The sequence below is a fragment of the Falco naumanni genome, chromosome 14 (genome assembly GCF_017639655.2).
Source record: "Falco naumanni isolate bFalNau1 chromosome 14, bFalNau1.pat, whole genome shotgun sequence".
Taxonomy (NCBI): Eukaryota; Metazoa; Chordata; class Aves; order Falconiformes; family Falconidae; genus Falco; species Falco naumanni.
This window is the reverse complement of record NC_054067.1, coordinates 1,062,191-1,078,557: the sequence shown is the minus strand read 5'-3', so window position 1 is coordinate 1,078,557 and position 16,367 is coordinate 1,062,191. Positions and strand designations below refer to the sequence as shown.

At 55.7% G+C, this 16,367-nt stretch overlaps 2 protein-coding genes across 14 annotated transcripts in view; one reads left to right on the top strand and one right to left on the bottom strand.

The window, feature by feature from the left end:
• Positions 1–72: 72 nt before the first annotated feature.
• LOC121097239 (tumor necrosis factor ligand superfamily member 10-like) lies at positions 73–5,381 on the top strand. The gene is made up of 5 exons (XM_040613966.1): positions 73–375; positions 2,324–2,470; positions 2,764–2,800; positions 3,315–3,422; positions 3,688–5,381. The coding sequence occupies exons 1-5, from the start codon at positions 160–162 to the stop codon at positions 4,128–4,130; spliced, it is 951 nt and encodes a 316-aa protein (XP_040469900.1). The 5' UTR covers positions 73–159; the 3' UTR covers positions 4,131–5,381.
• Positions 5,382–12,435: 7,054 nt separating this feature from the next.
• LOC121097238 (H(+)/Cl(-) exchange transporter 5) overlaps positions 12,436–16,367 on the bottom strand; it is a 43,818-nt gene continuing 39,886 nt past the window's right edge. For all 13 annotated transcript variants that reach the window (XM_040613954.1, XM_040613958.1, XM_040613957.1 and 10 more), the window contains 2 exons: positions 14,558–14,774; positions 12,436–13,723 (listed from right to left, as the gene is read on the bottom strand). In XM_040613954.1, the coding sequence (XP_040469888.1) occupies positions 13,633–13,723; positions 14,558–14,774 (308 nt within the window). In that variant the 3' untranslated portion in view covers positions 12,436–13,632. The remainder of the gene's footprint in view (positions 13,724–14,557; positions 14,775–16,367) is intronic.

The following is a 16,367-nucleotide window of genomic DNA, read 5'->3' as shown; positions in this document are numbered from 1 at the left end:
GCCCGGCCCCGCGGTGGGAGGGGGCGGGGGGGGCCCCGCCCCTCGGAGCGCGGCGGGCGCGGGGCAGCGCAGCGCTGCCGTGCCGAGCCGTGCCGTGCCGAGCCGTGCCGGGCTGAGCCGTGCCGTGCCGAGCCGAGCCGAGCCGTGCCGAGCCGGGCGATGGCCCCGCACCAGCCCAGCGCCGGGCAGTACCTGCGCTCCGACAGCGGCGGCTCCGAGGTCCGTATGCTGCCGGATGGCCCCGGGGCCGGGGGAGCGCGGCGGCGGCGGCGGTGCGGGCCGCTGTGGGGCAGCGTGGCGGTCATGGCCATCCTGGCCCTGCAGATCGCCTCCACCACCGGCCTCTTCGTCTACTTCACCATGGCCATCTCCAAGGTGAGCCCGCCGGGGGCGGGGGGACTATGGCCCGCGCACCCCCCCACGAGCTGTTCCGCTGCCCCACCCCGAGACCCGACGGCTGGGGGGGGGGCTCTGCCCGCGCCCCGCTCCGCCCGCCCGGGACGGCGGCCACCGGCGCTGCCCCGCCGCGGATCCAAATGGGGGCGGGGGGCACGGCCCCGAGCTCCCCTGGAAGCCGTGGAACCAGATGTGGGATGGGAAGGGAGGGGGGGGGGGGGGCGGCCCCGAGCTCCCTTGGGAGCCATGGGTCCAGATGTGGGATGGGGGAGGGGGGGGCACTGCCCTGAGCTCCCCATGGAGCCATAGATCCAGATGTGGAGAAAAGGAGCCTTTGTCCTGGGAGCTGAGGGTCCATACTGGGAGGGGAGGCCCTGTCCTGGGGCCCCCTTCAGACTCTGCCTCTGCAGCTCCCGATGGGATGGGGGTGGGGGTGGGGGGCTGCCCTCGGCTTCAGGCCCCATATGCCTCTAGTTCCTACTTCATCCCCCCTCGCCGCTGCCTCCATTCCCCTCCCACCCACGCTCCAGGACAGCAAATCCGCTTCACCCCGGTTGTGGGATGCTGGAGCCCTGCCCATGGATGCAGGAGGAGTCTGGTGCCCACTGGAGCATCCTTTGGGAGCACAGCCCTCTCTCTGGGCTTTGTTTCCATCCCTGTATCCCCATGGCCACATATGAGGGATTTAGACGAAAGGCATTGGAGGGAGGAGAGGAATGCTGGCAGACAGAGCCGCAGGGAAGGGCTGAAGGGAGGAGAAAGCCACTTAAATTGAGCTCCTTGGGCTGATCTCAGAGGATAGACACTGCATTCCTGGGATCTGTCCTGGGATCTGGGAATGACTCAGCTGATAAAGATAGGATGGTCAAGGTGCTGGCGTTCACTCCCAGCTCCTGGCACACTGATTTCAGGACACCTGTCCCACCTGTGCCTTGGTTTCCCCACGCCCTAGACAGCAGCACGGTGTGGTGAGACCCCTGGCCCACCTGGGACCAGCAGCTCCTGTGTGCAGCAGCCCGCATCACACGGGGGGGGGGGGCTTCCCAGCCCAGACTGTAGGCCAGCACGGGCTAGGAGGTGCCTGAGATGGGCCTGGGCTGACGCAGCACTGCAAGGGCCTGGGGTCCTGTCCCCCGCCTGCTCGGCTCAGCAGCTGGAAGGGCAGAGCTGCGTGAGAGCTGGTTTTGCAGCCCCTGTTGCGCTCAGCAGTGGGAAAGCGCGAGGAGCGTGGCCCAGGCTGCCTGGGCACGTCAGCCTGCGGCTGCAGCTCGTACCTCTGTGCGCTGCACCGAGCCAAACCTTGCAGGGCAACCGCTTCCCCAGGAGCTGAGAAAGCTTGTTCAAAGCTGAGGCTGGGTTTTACTGCTTGACAAGCCCATTCTTCCAGGACAGGAGGAGAAGAGGTGAAGGAGAACAGGAGATCTGGGTTTCTTTTCTTTACTTGGTGCTCTGCAGCTTGTGAGACTCCTCCAGTCTCACCTCCTCCTCATGCTCAGCGCTGGAACTCAATGAAAGGGGCTGTCACATTTCCCAAAGAGCTGGGATGAGCAAGACTCGTTTCTGCCAGGGGTCATAGGAGGACAAGATGAGATTTAACCTGTCCAATTCACAAAAAGAGATTTTTGAGAGAACTTGGGATCTACCCAAACCCTGCCACCTAACTCCATCCCAGCACAGAAGACGCAGTCAGTGTCTGCGTCCTGGAGGTACCATCCTGTCCCACCACCGGCTCTGGGATCAGGGTAGCTCAGGGTTATTGTCAACCCCATGGTGTGGCTGTGAGAGCCCTGATGCTGGAGGAGCCAGGGTGAAGGCAGCTGCCCACCCCCCACCCGCCAGGCACCCCTGCTGTGCCCCCCAGCCAAGCCACACATGCTGCCCCTGCCTGCCCAGTGTCAGCGGGGGTGTCCGGCTGTTCCTGTTCCAGCTCAAAGCCCAGGCGCCGGGAAGCGTGGAGGAGCTGCGCTGTCTGCAGGCCATCAACCAGCAGCAGGAGGGCTCCAGCCTGGAGGAGCTGATCAGCAACCAGTCCTGCCTCAAGCTGGCCAACACCATCAAAGCCTACGTGGCCACGGTGAGCATGGTCCCACCAGCTTTGGTGACCAGGGGAGGATGGGACAGCTGATGGGAGAGCTCCTGTCTGTCTACCTGCCTCAGTTTCCCCATCAGCCTCACTGGAGGGGCGGCAGACGGCAATTGCAAGGATAGTTTAAGAGCTGGGGGGAGGAGCAGGGCTGGATGCCAGCCCCTCTGCGGCGAGGCATAGCATGAAAGACAAAGTCATGAAGGCTTTGAGGAGGAGCTGGGTACAGGGAATGCCCGTTTCACCTTTGACTGTGGGACTGTTTCTCTTCTCTGGTGGTCCAGGTGACGGAGAACATTATCCGCAGGAGCGTGGTGAAGGGTGAGTCTCTCCTGGCCCGGCACTGGGGGGTAGCAGCCGTGGTGCCACTTGCCGGCGCTGCAAAGCACCGATGACCTCTTTGCTGGGGCTGGGTTGCAGCCAGACCCAGGGAGCCGCAGCCCACGTGCCCGCGGCTCGGCACACGGCCAGGGGTGCCAGCGGGTACTGGGGGCTTGGGCACTCCCAGGGCAAACTCCACTGGGCACGGCACTGCGAGCTGGGGTGGGAGGGGGAGAGCAAGGACTGTCCCGCTGGGCGGATGAAGGGCGTATGTCCCCAGGGAATGGGTTGGAGGGACAGCCACATGTGTGTGCTTGGGAGTCTGGGCACAGAAAGGTTAGCTAATGATTGACCAGGCATTTCCATCCCAATTAATGTTCCTCTTCAACGGGTCAGTGGGGTGTTTCCCTGCCCAGCTCACTCTGCTTGCACAGTAAGGACCCGCTCAGCCAGCACATGGCTGGGCATCCCCATGCTCTCTGGCCTCTACAGCCGTGTGTCTCTTTCCTCGCAGAGGCACGGCAGAGATACTTCAACACCTCGGAGGGGCAGGTTCCCCCCAGAACAGCCGGCAAGCCCTCGGCGCATCTTACCCTCCGCCCACAGAGCCTGGCCCAGGACGGTGAGTCGGGGAGCCCCACTGGGCACTGGTGGGTTTCTGAGATGGAAACAGGGCAAAGATCTCACCCAAAGGGGTCTGGGGTGGGAGGATGTGTTTGGTGGAAGAGAGGGAGATGTTTCTCTTGCCCAGTCCGAGACTACTTTCTCTGCCCCTCCAAGCTGGTTGACTGTGGGAGCGAGTTGAGCCACCCCCTTCCTTTCTCCTGACCCTGACGGGTGCTCCCCAGAACAACTTGCTCCCATTGGCAATGCTTCCTTCTCCCCAGGAAACTCCAAGGACTTTGGGAACCTCTCCCAATCCTGCCGCAACGCCATCACCCACTGGGAAGACAACACCATCCACTCACACCTGCAGAACATCACCTACCGGGACGGCCGGCTACGGGTCAACCAGGCGGGCAAGTACTACATCTACTCCCAGATCTACTTTCGCTACCCCAATGACGGGGCCAATGCCCGACTCTCCGGCTCCCAGCTTGTGCAGTGCATCAACTGGAAAACCTCCTACAGCCAGCCCATCCTTCTGCTCAAAGGGGTTGGCACCAAGTGCTGGGCACCCGAGGCAGATTACGGGCTCCACGCTCTCTACCAGGGGGGACTGTTTGAGCTGAAGGTTGGTGACGAGCTCTTTGTTTCCGTCTCCTCCTTGGCCATCAACTACAACGATGCAGCAGCCAGCTACTTTGGGGCCTTCCGGCTCGACCTGTGACAGCTGCCTTGCCTCCCACCTTCCTGCTGCTCCTGCCCATCAACTCTGCCGGGTGGTCCAGGGGCACAGCTATTCCAACAGGACAACAGCTGAACGGCCCTGGGGGGGGGGCTTCCCTGCGTGTGTTGTCCCCAGCAGTGAGGGATGGGCCAGAGGAGGGCACGGGACGTGGCTGCCCGCAGGGACCCACTGTGCTCGGTGCCACCTGGGGCCACACTGTCCAGCTGGGAGGAAGCCCATGAGCCACAAAAGGTCTCCGAGGGCGCATGGGAAACATGCACAGCGTAGGGACATCCCAGTCCTGGTGGCACATCACCTCCCTGGCTCCTACCTGAGCAAATGGAGCAGGGAGCACTGAAGGGTTCCCTGCTGCAGGAGAGGCACTGGGTCACATCTGCAACCATGTCACCGTGGCAGGGTGACCCTCTGCCTGTCTGACCTCACATCTGGCAGGGGCAGACCCAGCCAGCCAGGCTGTGGGTGCTGGGGGACCCTGAGCCGGAGGCGCTGGGACAGAAGCCAGGGTTAGCAGTGAGTGGCTGCACGGCAAAGCCTGGCAGGTACGAGGCGGGGCCAGCGTCAGCTTCTGGGAAGGAATGAAGGAGTTTTGGTTTGGGCTAACTAGAAACCTGGAGCGATGCCAGCTATACGTTTCAGGGGAGGTCAAAGAGCAGGACCACGAAGCTGGAGTAGTCACCAGCCCAAGCAACCGCACCCAGGCACATGGCAGAGAGACACGTTTTGCCCGAGCCAAGCTGCACGGCACCATCCAGCGCAGGAGCTGGCCTTCACACCTCCCCCTTTGGTTCTGACCAAGCATCTCTTGGGGTCTTCGGTCCTCCCAGCGCTGCTAGGCCAGCGCAGCCACCCGCTTGCTCACCTCTTTAGCCCCGTCAGTCGTTAACCTGCAGGATTTCAACTCATGGGTGAGCGCTGGACCCAGAAGGAACAAGACCAGCCCCTTGGTGTTAAGGGCTGTGTCAGATGCAAAAGGTGGGTTCAGGCAGGGCAAAGTGTGGTCAAGCTGGCTGGGCCCACAGACTCTGGGGTGGGTGCAGCACCCTTTGTAATTACCCGTATACTCTCTGTATCGATAAGACTCGGTGTGCATGGAGAGGACAGCACGTCTCCCATGCCTCCCACAAAGAGGCTCAAGACTTCCCACACTCCCACGAAGGCTGTGAGCACCCCCATGCTGGCTCAGCTGCAGAGGGGGTTCTCGGTGCTGGTTTAAATAAAGCCTGTACTCCAGCACCAGTCTCGCACCTCTTTGCACTCTGTGCCCAGGGGCTCCATCTTGCCCAGCCACCCTGGGGGGTCCTCGCTCTGCTCCTCCTCTCCCCACTTTGGAATTGCCAAGTCCAGCCAAACACTGGGGTGCCAGTATGGGCTTGTTCATCACGCTGTGGCCAGGCTTGCCCCCATTATCCGTCCCCCAGCTCTCCAGGCCTGAGCCCCCTCCTTCACATGGGGCTGGGAGCCAGTGCCAGACCGAGCCAGGTGACTGCCACATCCACAGACGTTGCCATGCACCAGCCTCTGGCTCCAGCGATGCCAATACAAAAAGCCCCCCCCGAGGGGCACAGTGTGGCCCCCTCAGCCTGTGCACAAGCACCTAGAGCAGCCCCAAAGGCACAGGCAGCTTTCCCAGCTCATCCAAAGCCTCCCAGCCAGAAAGCTGCGAGAGCAGCGTCCTGCCCTCTGCGACGGGGTTGCCACGGCTGCTCCCCACTCCAGGCAGGGCTGCAGGGTCCTGCCCCCCCCCCCTCCTGGCCAGGGTCCCCGGCTGCAGAGGGAGGCAAGGCAAGCCTTGGCTCTGCACTGTGCTTGGCCCTGACCAGCGTGTTGTGCTTTTGCCCAACACAAACAAAACCTGAGAGCGCACAGCGCAGCTGGGTCCCCCCTGGGATACCATTTAGCAAAGATTCCCAAACGTGCCAGCCACACAAACCCCTCCCTTGGAAAGCCACCTTTGAAACGGTCCCTTTTTCTTCCACTTCTCATTCCTCCTCCTTTCTCAACCACCTTGGTGACCAACAACAGGAATTGGGCTCCCAGGGCTTGTAAAATCCTTACCAGCCTGAAACCTCCCCGCCTGGGAGCACCGAGCTCAGCCAGCTCCTGCATCCCCAGCCCCGAGCTGCCTTTGGCAGCAGCTGTGGGAGCTCAGGGTTGAATTGGACACCCCGGGGCTGTAGGAAATGGAGCAGATGGTTCAAAGTTTTTCTTTGAATTAGAGTTTAAAGCAGCCCCTGGGCTCAGGGGAGCGGGGAGGGGGTTGCCGTTGGCCAGTTGGCCACGTAGCAAGCAGGAGCTGGGGGTGTCATAGGTTAAGCAGCCAGCTGCATGAGCTGGGAGAGCCCCGCTCAGCGCTAATGGAGCCGTGGGCTGCTCCGCTTTCCTGGAAGGGACAGGACTCATGGGTGGATGTTTTTGGAGAAGATGCATTCATGGGCATTGGGCCAAATGGCAGCCTCGCAAAGTCTGGCAAGAGCCGAGCAGCACTGGGCAAGGAGAGACAGGATAGACGGCAGTGAGGGGGAAAGAGGTGGCAGGATGGGCTGGCCTGGGAGGGTGTTCCCAAGGTCCCAGCTCTGCGGCTTTCCAGGTCTCCTGCTCCAGGCTCTTCACAGCAGCCAGCAGTGGAGAGAGGGACATGCAGGTGTCCCCCGGCAAGTCAGCCTCACCCATCCCAGCCCTGGCGTGAGCTTAGAAAGGAGGCTGAATGCAAAAGAACAGCCTAAAAAAGCAAAACAATCCCAGGGATTCGATGAACATTTGACATGCGCAGAACTAGAAGACAGTTTTTGGTTTTCCAAACCAGTTTGAAGCAAGCACCACTGGGCCAAAAGCACATCACACCCAGGGAGATGGGCACTGGAGAAGCTCCTGCTCTGGCACATCCCACCCCAGGCCCACAGAGACTCTGCTTACACTCCCGCAGTCACACTGACATTTCCAGCACCAGGCAAGGCTGCCTCGCTGGTCCCAGCTTTTCTGCATTTGACATTAATAGAAAGCCCTGCGGGCTGGACACTATCAACCCAACGGCCACACCTGCACCGTCCTCAGAAACCAAGCATTTTCATTTCAGGCAGTGACTGGAAGAAGAACCCAGCTTGTGCTTCTCTCCAAGCTGAGAGCTTGCTGACATGACATTAAGCAAAGATATATTTTTTTTGAGAATACCTGTAGAACACCCTGGAGGCGTAAAGAGGATGGGGAAGTCTTTAATGAAGGGAGTTTCGAGTCACAATCATAACCTGCTAGCCCCCTCGCCACCTTTGTTTTCTTACAGCTGCCAAGGACAGAGAAAGCAGATCGAGTTGGGCAGTAACTGAAAGAGCAGACGGGCCCTGCTCGGTTTCTTCCCCAGAAGACCTGGTGACTCGTGAAGCCTCTGTGCCTCAGTTTCCCCACTTGTACAAGGTGCCTATGGATGCTGGTCTTTGTAAAAGGCTCCAGAACCGGCAGGTGAAGGCACCTTGTGGGAGCCTGCGGCAGCAGAACGCTTCCATCCACCGCGCTACCAGCAGGCACGGCTCCCCAAAACACCTCAGGGCGCATTTCTGGAGGCACAGACACCACCAGGCAAAGACCTTGAGCCACTCGCCGTCACGGATTTTACACCAAAAAGTGTGTGCGTAGATATACATACACACAGAGCATTTGGCACCTAGCAACGTATAAAATAACAACCGCCAGCTGCATTCCTCACCGGGCTGCCCACAGCAGGGTTGCTTTGCCCTGCGGTGATTCCTCCCTGCAGCTGTGAGGGCAGAGCCAGGGCAATGCCAGGGAGGCGAGTGCCAGGCTGCTGCCTGCCCGCGCTGCCTGGAAGAACATGTGGTTTCAGGGACGAGGATCGGTGCCAAACCTCAGAGCCAACAGACCAGTTACAAAACGATGCTGGCAGTGCAAAAGCAGTTTGCCTTTCCCGTGCCAAAGGCAGCATGGATCAGCCCGCGTGCTTCAGGGGGGCCTTGCCTGGCCTCTGCCACCATGGTGCCCATCAAGCTCAGAAACACACAGAAAAAAATAAAACAAAAAATCACCCAAAACTGAAAGCTGCTCCAGCTCCCCAGCCTGCTCAGATACTTCATCCCTGCCAGGTGACAGCTCAGAAACCAGCCCTGCCCTTTCCTCCTGCTTCAAAAGAGACGGGGGGTGAAGAAGGGGGGGGGTGGCGACTGCAGCTCTAGTAACATTTTCACGTTGACCTTATTTCTCATGGCTTCAATCGTGTTGATTTGATCCGGACACATACCGCTTCCTTGTAGTCGCTGCCAAAGCACCATCTTATCTTCGCCACCGTGAAGCTCTGCTTTCAATTCAGCCCAGACAAACACACCAGCCAGCCAAGGGCGTTCACAGCTGAGCTGGCTGTGCTGCCTTTTGTCTCACAATAAATTCTGGGGCTGAAATCTATTCCCCCCCAACTCCCCTCCCCGTGCCCCCTTCTGTTGTTATTAACCAGTTCATCACTACATCTATGTCTTCTGTTCCTTTCCCAACAAGGTCTTGTTTTACTTTCAAATCCCAAGCCCAGAGCAAGTTCGCAGCAGGAAGGAGGAAATCCACACCAAAAAAATACGTCAACACCCCAGGAAATCATTTCTTGGGACATCATAAATAAAGTGCACAAAGAAAGCAAGCCCAGGGTTGTGACCTTGCTATCACATGCCACAGATATCCACCGCTCTGCCTTGATGTGCATCTGCCCAGGGGGCACCTCGGGACATCCCACCCCACCACAGCTCTCCCTCAAGCGTTAATTAAGAGGAAACCAAACCAGCAAATCTCTTCCCTTTAGCAAGAAGGATTCAAATAGCTGTAGGAGGCAGGATGCCCGTTAAACCGACAGGAAAACGTGAATGCTCCTGCAATGTGCATGAGCAGAGAGAACCCTGCACTGCTGCAGGCAGGAGCCCATTTTCATCCATCCCATCCATGCCCAGTCGCCTGGAGCTGAGCTGCTCACAGCGCCTTCCCCAAACGCTTGCAGCCACTCAGGGACTGGTGCCGAGGTCCCACTGGGTTTCCAGAGGAAAGATGCTGCTTTGGAAGAGGAGGGGAATCACCTTCAGAGTGAATTGCCTTTTACTGCTCAGACCCTGAATGACAGACCACAGGCTGCTGAAGTGGCGAAGCAGATGCCAGCAGCTCAGCCATTCCCCTGTTTTCACTCGCAGGCACATCACGGCTGCTCCCTGGCGTGGTCCCAGGCTCCTCTGCCAGCACTGACAACTCCCATCTCTGCCCTTGGGACGAGTGAGCTGTACGCAAGAGAACAGCTGAGCCAGCTTCATCCAGACTCCCAGATCTCACGCACCAAGGACATGCAGTTTGCCCCTTTATTTCCCCAAGCCAGATAAGCTGGAGGTACCAGGAAAAAAATAATTCCACTCACCAAGTGCCTGTAGCACAGGGCAGGCAGGAGCAGCCCAGCCCCTCGCTCGTTCCTGCCCATCCCTGGACATCCACACAAAGCCGGTAAAGCAAGTCCCGACCCACGCAGGAACCCACCCCACACTGACACCCCTGAGAACCTGGCAGGGTGGAAAGGGATGGCGTTGGGGCCCCTTGCCCGCTGCATTTCACAAAGGCAAAGTTCAGAGGACGGGAGTCTCGCCGTGGAGCGGCAGGGAAGATGAGGGGAGCAGCAGAGCACAGGTGAGAGCCCGCTGGCCCAGTACCTCCATAATAAAGCACCTCCTGCACTTTGCGTCCTGTTCGAACCTCAGCACTGGGCTGGGGGAAACGCTAAGTCAAGCACCCCAGGTCGCACCCTGCCCTGAAGAAGGGTGACAGCCAGAGCAGGCACCCAAACATCTCCCCAGAAGGGTCCTCAATAACGTACTTCAAACTATGGTATTGTAACACCCCCCACCAGGTCCCTTCTTTTTCTGGCGAGGGTAAAGAGGAGGGTGCCCTACGGCCACTCGCACCGAGCATCGCCCCTGGGATTAGATTTTAGCAACAAATAAAAAGGGATTTCCAGGCGCCAGCGCCGGGATCGCAGGCTTGGGGCTCTTCATCAAGTGCATGGCTTGTCTCCAGCTCTGACTTGTACAACCAGCTGTTTGCTGAAGGGAAACCCCAGGGCTCCTCCTGGAGTCCCTCGGAAGGTAAAGCAATGGAAAAGCAAAAGCTGGACCAGGCAAAACCCTCCGAACTGCCCCGGGGAAGGGGAACCCCTTCCCAGCCAGCGCCATTGGTTAGGGCCAACGGAGAAAAAGCTCCAGCTAAAAGATGAGTACAGTCTCTCTCCTGCACGGGAATTTTGATGAAAGAGTTGAACTTGTTTTTGTCAGAATTAAAGGAATTCAGTAAAAGCAGCCAGGGAGCAGTCAGGAGCTTCTGTCACCCTCATCCTGCTGGGGAGGGCACTGGTCCCAGCATGGAGCTGCACTGCTGGACCCGCACAGCCCCCCGTGCCCGGGCACAGCACAGCGCTGCTGTGGCCACTGCAGCAGGTAGTTCCACTGTGAGTTTCCCTACACAGAGAACCACGGCTTAGAAACAAGGCTGGAGCTGAAATTAGTATTTCCTTACACAGACACCATCTACGTTGGTTCATGGGATCAGCAGGTTTTCACATACAGGCAGCAAAGTCACACTCCGAGCTCCTATTTCCACTTCGACATGTACCAGACCTCCAGCTGTTAAAGCGTGCATCCCCATTTGCAGGAAAATTATCACTTTCCACATTAAAAAGCAGCAAGAGTGGAGAGATCAGCTCAGGCAAGAGGGAGAGGAAGGTCTTATACCATCGCAACGTTTCTCTTTTTCTTGCCCTTCGTGACCTTGTTTGGTTTGGCATCACGAGGACTATAAAAGCCAGCTGCACCAAGGACCAAGCCTCTCTGAAGCCCAGCTCCACCAGGCATTCCCGCAAAGCTAGGGGCCATTGTCCCATACTCTCAACCTTCCTTTGCAGGGTCTTCTCAGGCCAGCCTCCCGAGGACACCTCTCCCACGGAAAAAAAAAGGCACACGATAGGCACACGGAGCTGCTGAGCAGGTGCTTGCTGCCCTGAGCTCCCGCTTCCAGCGCTCCGACACACAGGCAGGCAGGGCCGCTGCGGTCCCTCTCCGCCGGTGTGCTCCCTGCCCTGCCGCTTCCCCGAGCGCCTCTGGGATAACCGGCCAGCCAGCTGCCATGCTCCAGCCTGCTCACGGGCTTCTCTTTCAGTACCTCTTGTCCTTAGCTTCGCACCGGGCTACTGCAGCCTTCCCCCAAGGAGAGGACCAGGCCCTCGTGCATTGCAGATCTAACTGAAGCACAGAGCATGTTTTCCAAGGTAGAGTCCTCCTGGGTACCATAAGGTAAGCAGAAAAGTAGAAAAGAAAAGCTTTGTTTTTCTGGTGTCCCACACGTGCCGCAGGGAGGAGGAGCCTGCCTGCACAGGGCAGGCATCCCCTGGAAGGAGTCCCCGGGGAGGTGGAAGGAGGCAGCTTCTTCCCTGGACTTGGACCCAAACACACAGAGCATTCAAGCAGCAAAAGGTGGACAACCCTCTCCAAAGAGGACAAAAAAGCACTTAAAGGCAAAGCATCTGCCACCAGCCACAGCAGAACACAAAGCATTTCAAATTGTGAGCAATGCTGTGATCTTTGTTTCAATCTCCTGCTGTAGAAATCCACCACAGACAAAGTCAAGGCATTTATTTTCTAAGCAGAAGGTATCTGATCCATTGGCTACACCTTGGTTTGATTCAGGTTTCAGCTATACAAGAATCCAAGCCATCAGCACCTCACTGCCACGTTAAAGCAGTGGCAGCAGGCACTTGCTTTTGGATGGCTTTAGAAAATAAGCAAGCTGGCTTCTGATCCAAGTAGAGATGAAGAATTTTTTTTAATATTTGAGAGGTTTAAAATTGACCAAATTTCCAGGCAACCCTGGCCAGGAGTCCCTGCTCCCCCCCAGAGCAGGTTTATCACAGGCAGCAGCCTTGCACAACCCACCACCCCCTGCCACCAAGCCTCCACCAGGCTCTGCTGGTGCCTCTGGCAGGGACCAGAGGAGTTGTTACCGTGGCCCCTGCGGCTGGGGCTGTGCAAAGTGCACCACCTGCTCAACTGCCAGAGGTCTGTCCGTCGGGAAGCAGTCAGAGCCCCCACTCCTTAATCCTCAGCCGTTTCTCACCAGCTTGGCTCCCTTCTGCAGCCTCGGTGGCGAGCGGAGGTGAGAGGGAGCTCTCCTGCCACCGAGGAGCCTCAGCCACGCACTGCAAAATGACGTCTGCTACAGACTGAAGCCACGATGAACATCAACCTCCAGAAGCATTCATATACCTTCAAAATTCCAGTCAACAGTCACAATTTTATTAACAGGAAAATAATTTGGTAAGATCTGGACAGGGACTTGAGGAGCACATACAGGGCATGCGTTAGGGGCTGACAGTGGTCAGGAAGGGCTTTATTGCATAGTTGTTGGCAAAAGGAGACACCGAGCGGTGCACGTACATAAAGTGGCAGTGCTGCCAATCCTAGAGCCAGGGTCCGGGCCTGAGTTGGGTGCGGGGCTGAGGAGAGGAGAAGGGAACAGCACACACATCCATGTAAACGTCCCGGGCACATGGCTCTCCAGGAGGACATCCTCAGCCACCTAAGACACTGCTGATTAAGGAAGAGGTCAGTTGTGCAATATCTAACACATCAGAGTCTACTGGGAAGTGCGGTAAAGGTGGGGCAATAACTTAGGACTCAGCCTTTGTGATTTTAATTACATGCTCAAGGGAAATCAAGAAGAAATCCTTAGGGATATATCTAAAATAGGGATCTCTATGAGAATACAACTGTTAACTCCTTCTGCCTCCTCCTCGGGGTTCTCCTGGCAAGGCAGCATCAGAGTAATTAAATACATTCACAGAAGATTAATCAAAATAAGCTTCTTCCCTATCAGAAACTGGGCCCAGTTTAAGGAGATCTGGTCTTCTGGGGGGTTTGGGTTTGTGGGGCTTTTTCCTTCTTTGCAGCAAAACATACTCAGCTAGAACTTTTTTTTTCTGCTCCTCTATTTTGACTTTACAAGGTTCTTATCTTCACCGAGTGGCTAATTGGGAATACATCACCCCTGAGTTACAGCCACATCTTTCTGCCACCACCTGAATGCTGTGTGCAAAAATCATCCTCCTTCAAAATTTCTGAAGGTATAGACCTTGTCTTTTCCTCCACATGTTAGTAACAAGAGTTCAAATAAAATAAGAAGAGGAGATATAATTCTATAGCATTTTGCTTTTACTCCTTCATGGAATCTTTCCAACGCAACTTCACAAAAGCAACGTAAATATAGTCTTTTTTTTCTTCTAAAAAGAAGATTATGTTCCACAGATTATGTAGTGCAATTGGTTATCTGGTAGAAAAAAATTATCTTCAGCTCCATGGAAGAAAATGCTGAAAACAGTTCCATGGTCTCAATAAAAATAGGAAAGTATATCCAGGATCATCTATAATAAAGTTTCTTTTGTGTTGAACACACAATACCTACTAGTCTGCCTTTAATTGAAGAGTATAGAGTCTGGGTCCTGGTTAGCCAGCTGTGCAATGTGCTTTAATACATCCTTTTTGGTGATGATTCCAAGTAGCTTCCTGAAAATATGAAAACATGTTTTTTAGTGCATCAGCACCCACAGAAACTATCCTGGCTCTTGCATAGCTTCACATATTTTAATGCCTTGCAGTTGCTGAAGAGCCTTTTCAGATCACAGTGCTGACACTCCACAAAAAGTATGGTACTCGCAAGCCCCAACAGAGACTCTAAAAAAGGTAAGGAGGTTATAACCAAAAGACAAATATTAATAATTATTAACACCCACCTTCTCTGAAAAGATCAACCTGAATGCCTAGTGCTGCATTTTCAGTCCTGGCACTCCCAGTAAGCTTCAAAAAGGTGCCAAAAGGCACGCCAGGAACTAGGGCATTAAGCACACCCCATCTGCTGGGGAGTGATGCTGAGCAACGTGGCGCTCTCAGAAGCCAAAAAGATCAGCTGGTCCAACGCACCTCGGCAGGGAACAGGGAGAGAATTCCTGCTGGTGCCACGCTTCAGGGAACAGATCACTTGGTTTCTCTGTGCCCTCATTCCTTCCCACCTCACTTAACACACTCTTTGTGATCGACACCAAAGCAAGTTGTAGTTGTTACACAATAGACACGGCCAGATCTGGATCTGAGGAGACCACAAGCCCTTCCCATCAGTTTGAGAGACCCATCACCATATGGAGCTGTGACTTCACCTCACAGGCTTTATCTTACTGCTTCAACTGGAAGAGGCTCAGGGAGGTCACAACTGCTTTTTTCCAGATAACAATTGCTCCAGCTGATGCTCAGTGCTCTACACCTCAGAACTAGATGGAGAGGACGTTTTGACTCAGGTCTACAGGCAACTGTGGGACCCCAGGGCTCTGCCTCCAGCATTCTTACCCGTTGTGAGTAACCAGGCACTGGCGCAATCCCAGCTTGCGGAATATATCCACGACGATTTCCATAGGTGTTTGGTCCGTCACTGTGAAAGGACTGAGGTCCAGGATGCTCCTGAGTTTCAGCATAGAGGGGGAACTTGGAGGCAGCGGAGGAGAGTGGTCAGTGAAATAAATAATCGAAGTGCTCACAATCCCATCCTGCTTCTTCCGGGCGTTTTCTGGAAGAAGAAATATTTGATTAAATATCATCCTTCCTTTCCTTTTCCAAACTGAAGAGCATACCCTTTTCTCTCTCTGCCCACACTGAGATGGCCTTCAAAGTCCTTTCCTTCCCTTCACCTGCACTGTTTCTCAAGGCAACCAATGACCCAAGGAGGGTGTAATCTGTTTCCATCCCACCTTTAAATAACTACAGTGCAACCTCTAAGGTCTCCAAAACTTCACCCCAGGGTGAGATCAGCATACGCCTTCCCCAATGTCGAGGCTGCCACGCATCTCAGCGTTTTGCTCTGGCTGTGTAAATGCAAGTTCTGGAGATCTTTAACCTCCCAGTTTTAAGAGGAGGTATTTAAAATGCTTCACACTTTTATCAATCACCGATTTGGGTTCTGTGCAGAGTAGCTAATGAAGTATTTTTAAGCACTTAATGTACTGGCACATGGTCCCTGACCCTAGAAAACAAGTACTCGCCATTACTCAGATATTTACACTAGTGCATCACCCAAATTGCCTGTCTAGCAGGGGTGTATCAGCCACATTGCAGCTTCGATCTGTGATTCACATTCCGAGACTCACTGGGGAGGGGGCTAGGCCTGGCAGCCCAAACACCAGACTGGATATTCAGAGCTGGCCATCAAAAGCGAAATCCCATCCTGTGCATATCTTAGGGAAAAGATTACTCTTAATGAGTTCCTGGAGATTCAGAATTACACAAATGCAAGAATTTATGGTCATACCACAAAGCAGCCTTACAGAAGGAAGGCAATGCACACAATCTGACAGTATACTTTTTTTTTATTTCATTCCATATTGTCATAAGCATTTGGCCAGATACTTATCAGAAGGAGAGCAACATCCACATGCTTCAAAAGATGCACTGCACATCCTAAAACTACACTGAAAACTTACCTTAAGAGAGAGAGGGAACACATGGGGTTGATTCACTGCTGCGGGAAACAGTTATAAGAGCTACTCTAGCTCTGCCACGGGACAAAGCTAGCTCAGGACCAGGCCTTCACACCACCCCTATAGAAAGTCATAAAGCTCGGGCTAAGACAGTGCATTCAGCCACGTGCTGGAGAACATGCCACAGAGCTCATGTGTCTTCAATCCTCCACGATGACGCTGGTCCCACGATTGCTTTCTGCTTTTGCCAAGGAAGCTGCCACCCCTGGCCCAGGCAGTGTGCTCTCTCCCACTCCATCACACCAGCGTCTGCGTGCCCTCCCCAAGGGGGGGCTGACCTGCAAGAAGCTAACCAAGCAGGGAGGGAAGGTGTGTTTTCAGCTGCCTCAGTTCCCCATCCAGCTCACCACAGGGCTTGCAGGAACGCTGCTGGGTGCCAGCGTAAGGAAGTGCGTGAGCAGCTCCAGCTCACCCCGCTCAGCGTGGATGCTTGGAGCCTGGGCTGCAGCTGGACACGAACCACACTGACTCAACTTGCACCAGAGCGTGGGGCTTGTTACCCCACGGCCAATCTTCGCTCCAGCGCAGGCATAACTTTTCAGGACTTACATGCCCACGTACCCCTCAACCCTAACACAGATTTCTCCTGCTTTACCAAGAGAAGACATACTGCCTTGCTCAAGCCA

Coding starts and splice junctions, on each gene's coding strand:
- LOC121097239 (XM_040613966.1), top strand. CDS start 160: ATGGCCCCGCACCAGCCCAGCGCCGGGCAGTACCTGCGCTCCGACAGC. Junction 2,801..3,314: donor CCGCAGGAGCGTGGTGAAGG/GTGAGTCTCTCC, acceptor CTTTCCTCGCAG/AGGCACGGCAGAGATACTTC. Junction 3,423..3,687: donor ACAGAGCCTGGCCCAGGACG/GTGAGTCGGGGA, acceptor CCTTCTCCCCAG/GAAACTCCAAGGACTTTGGG.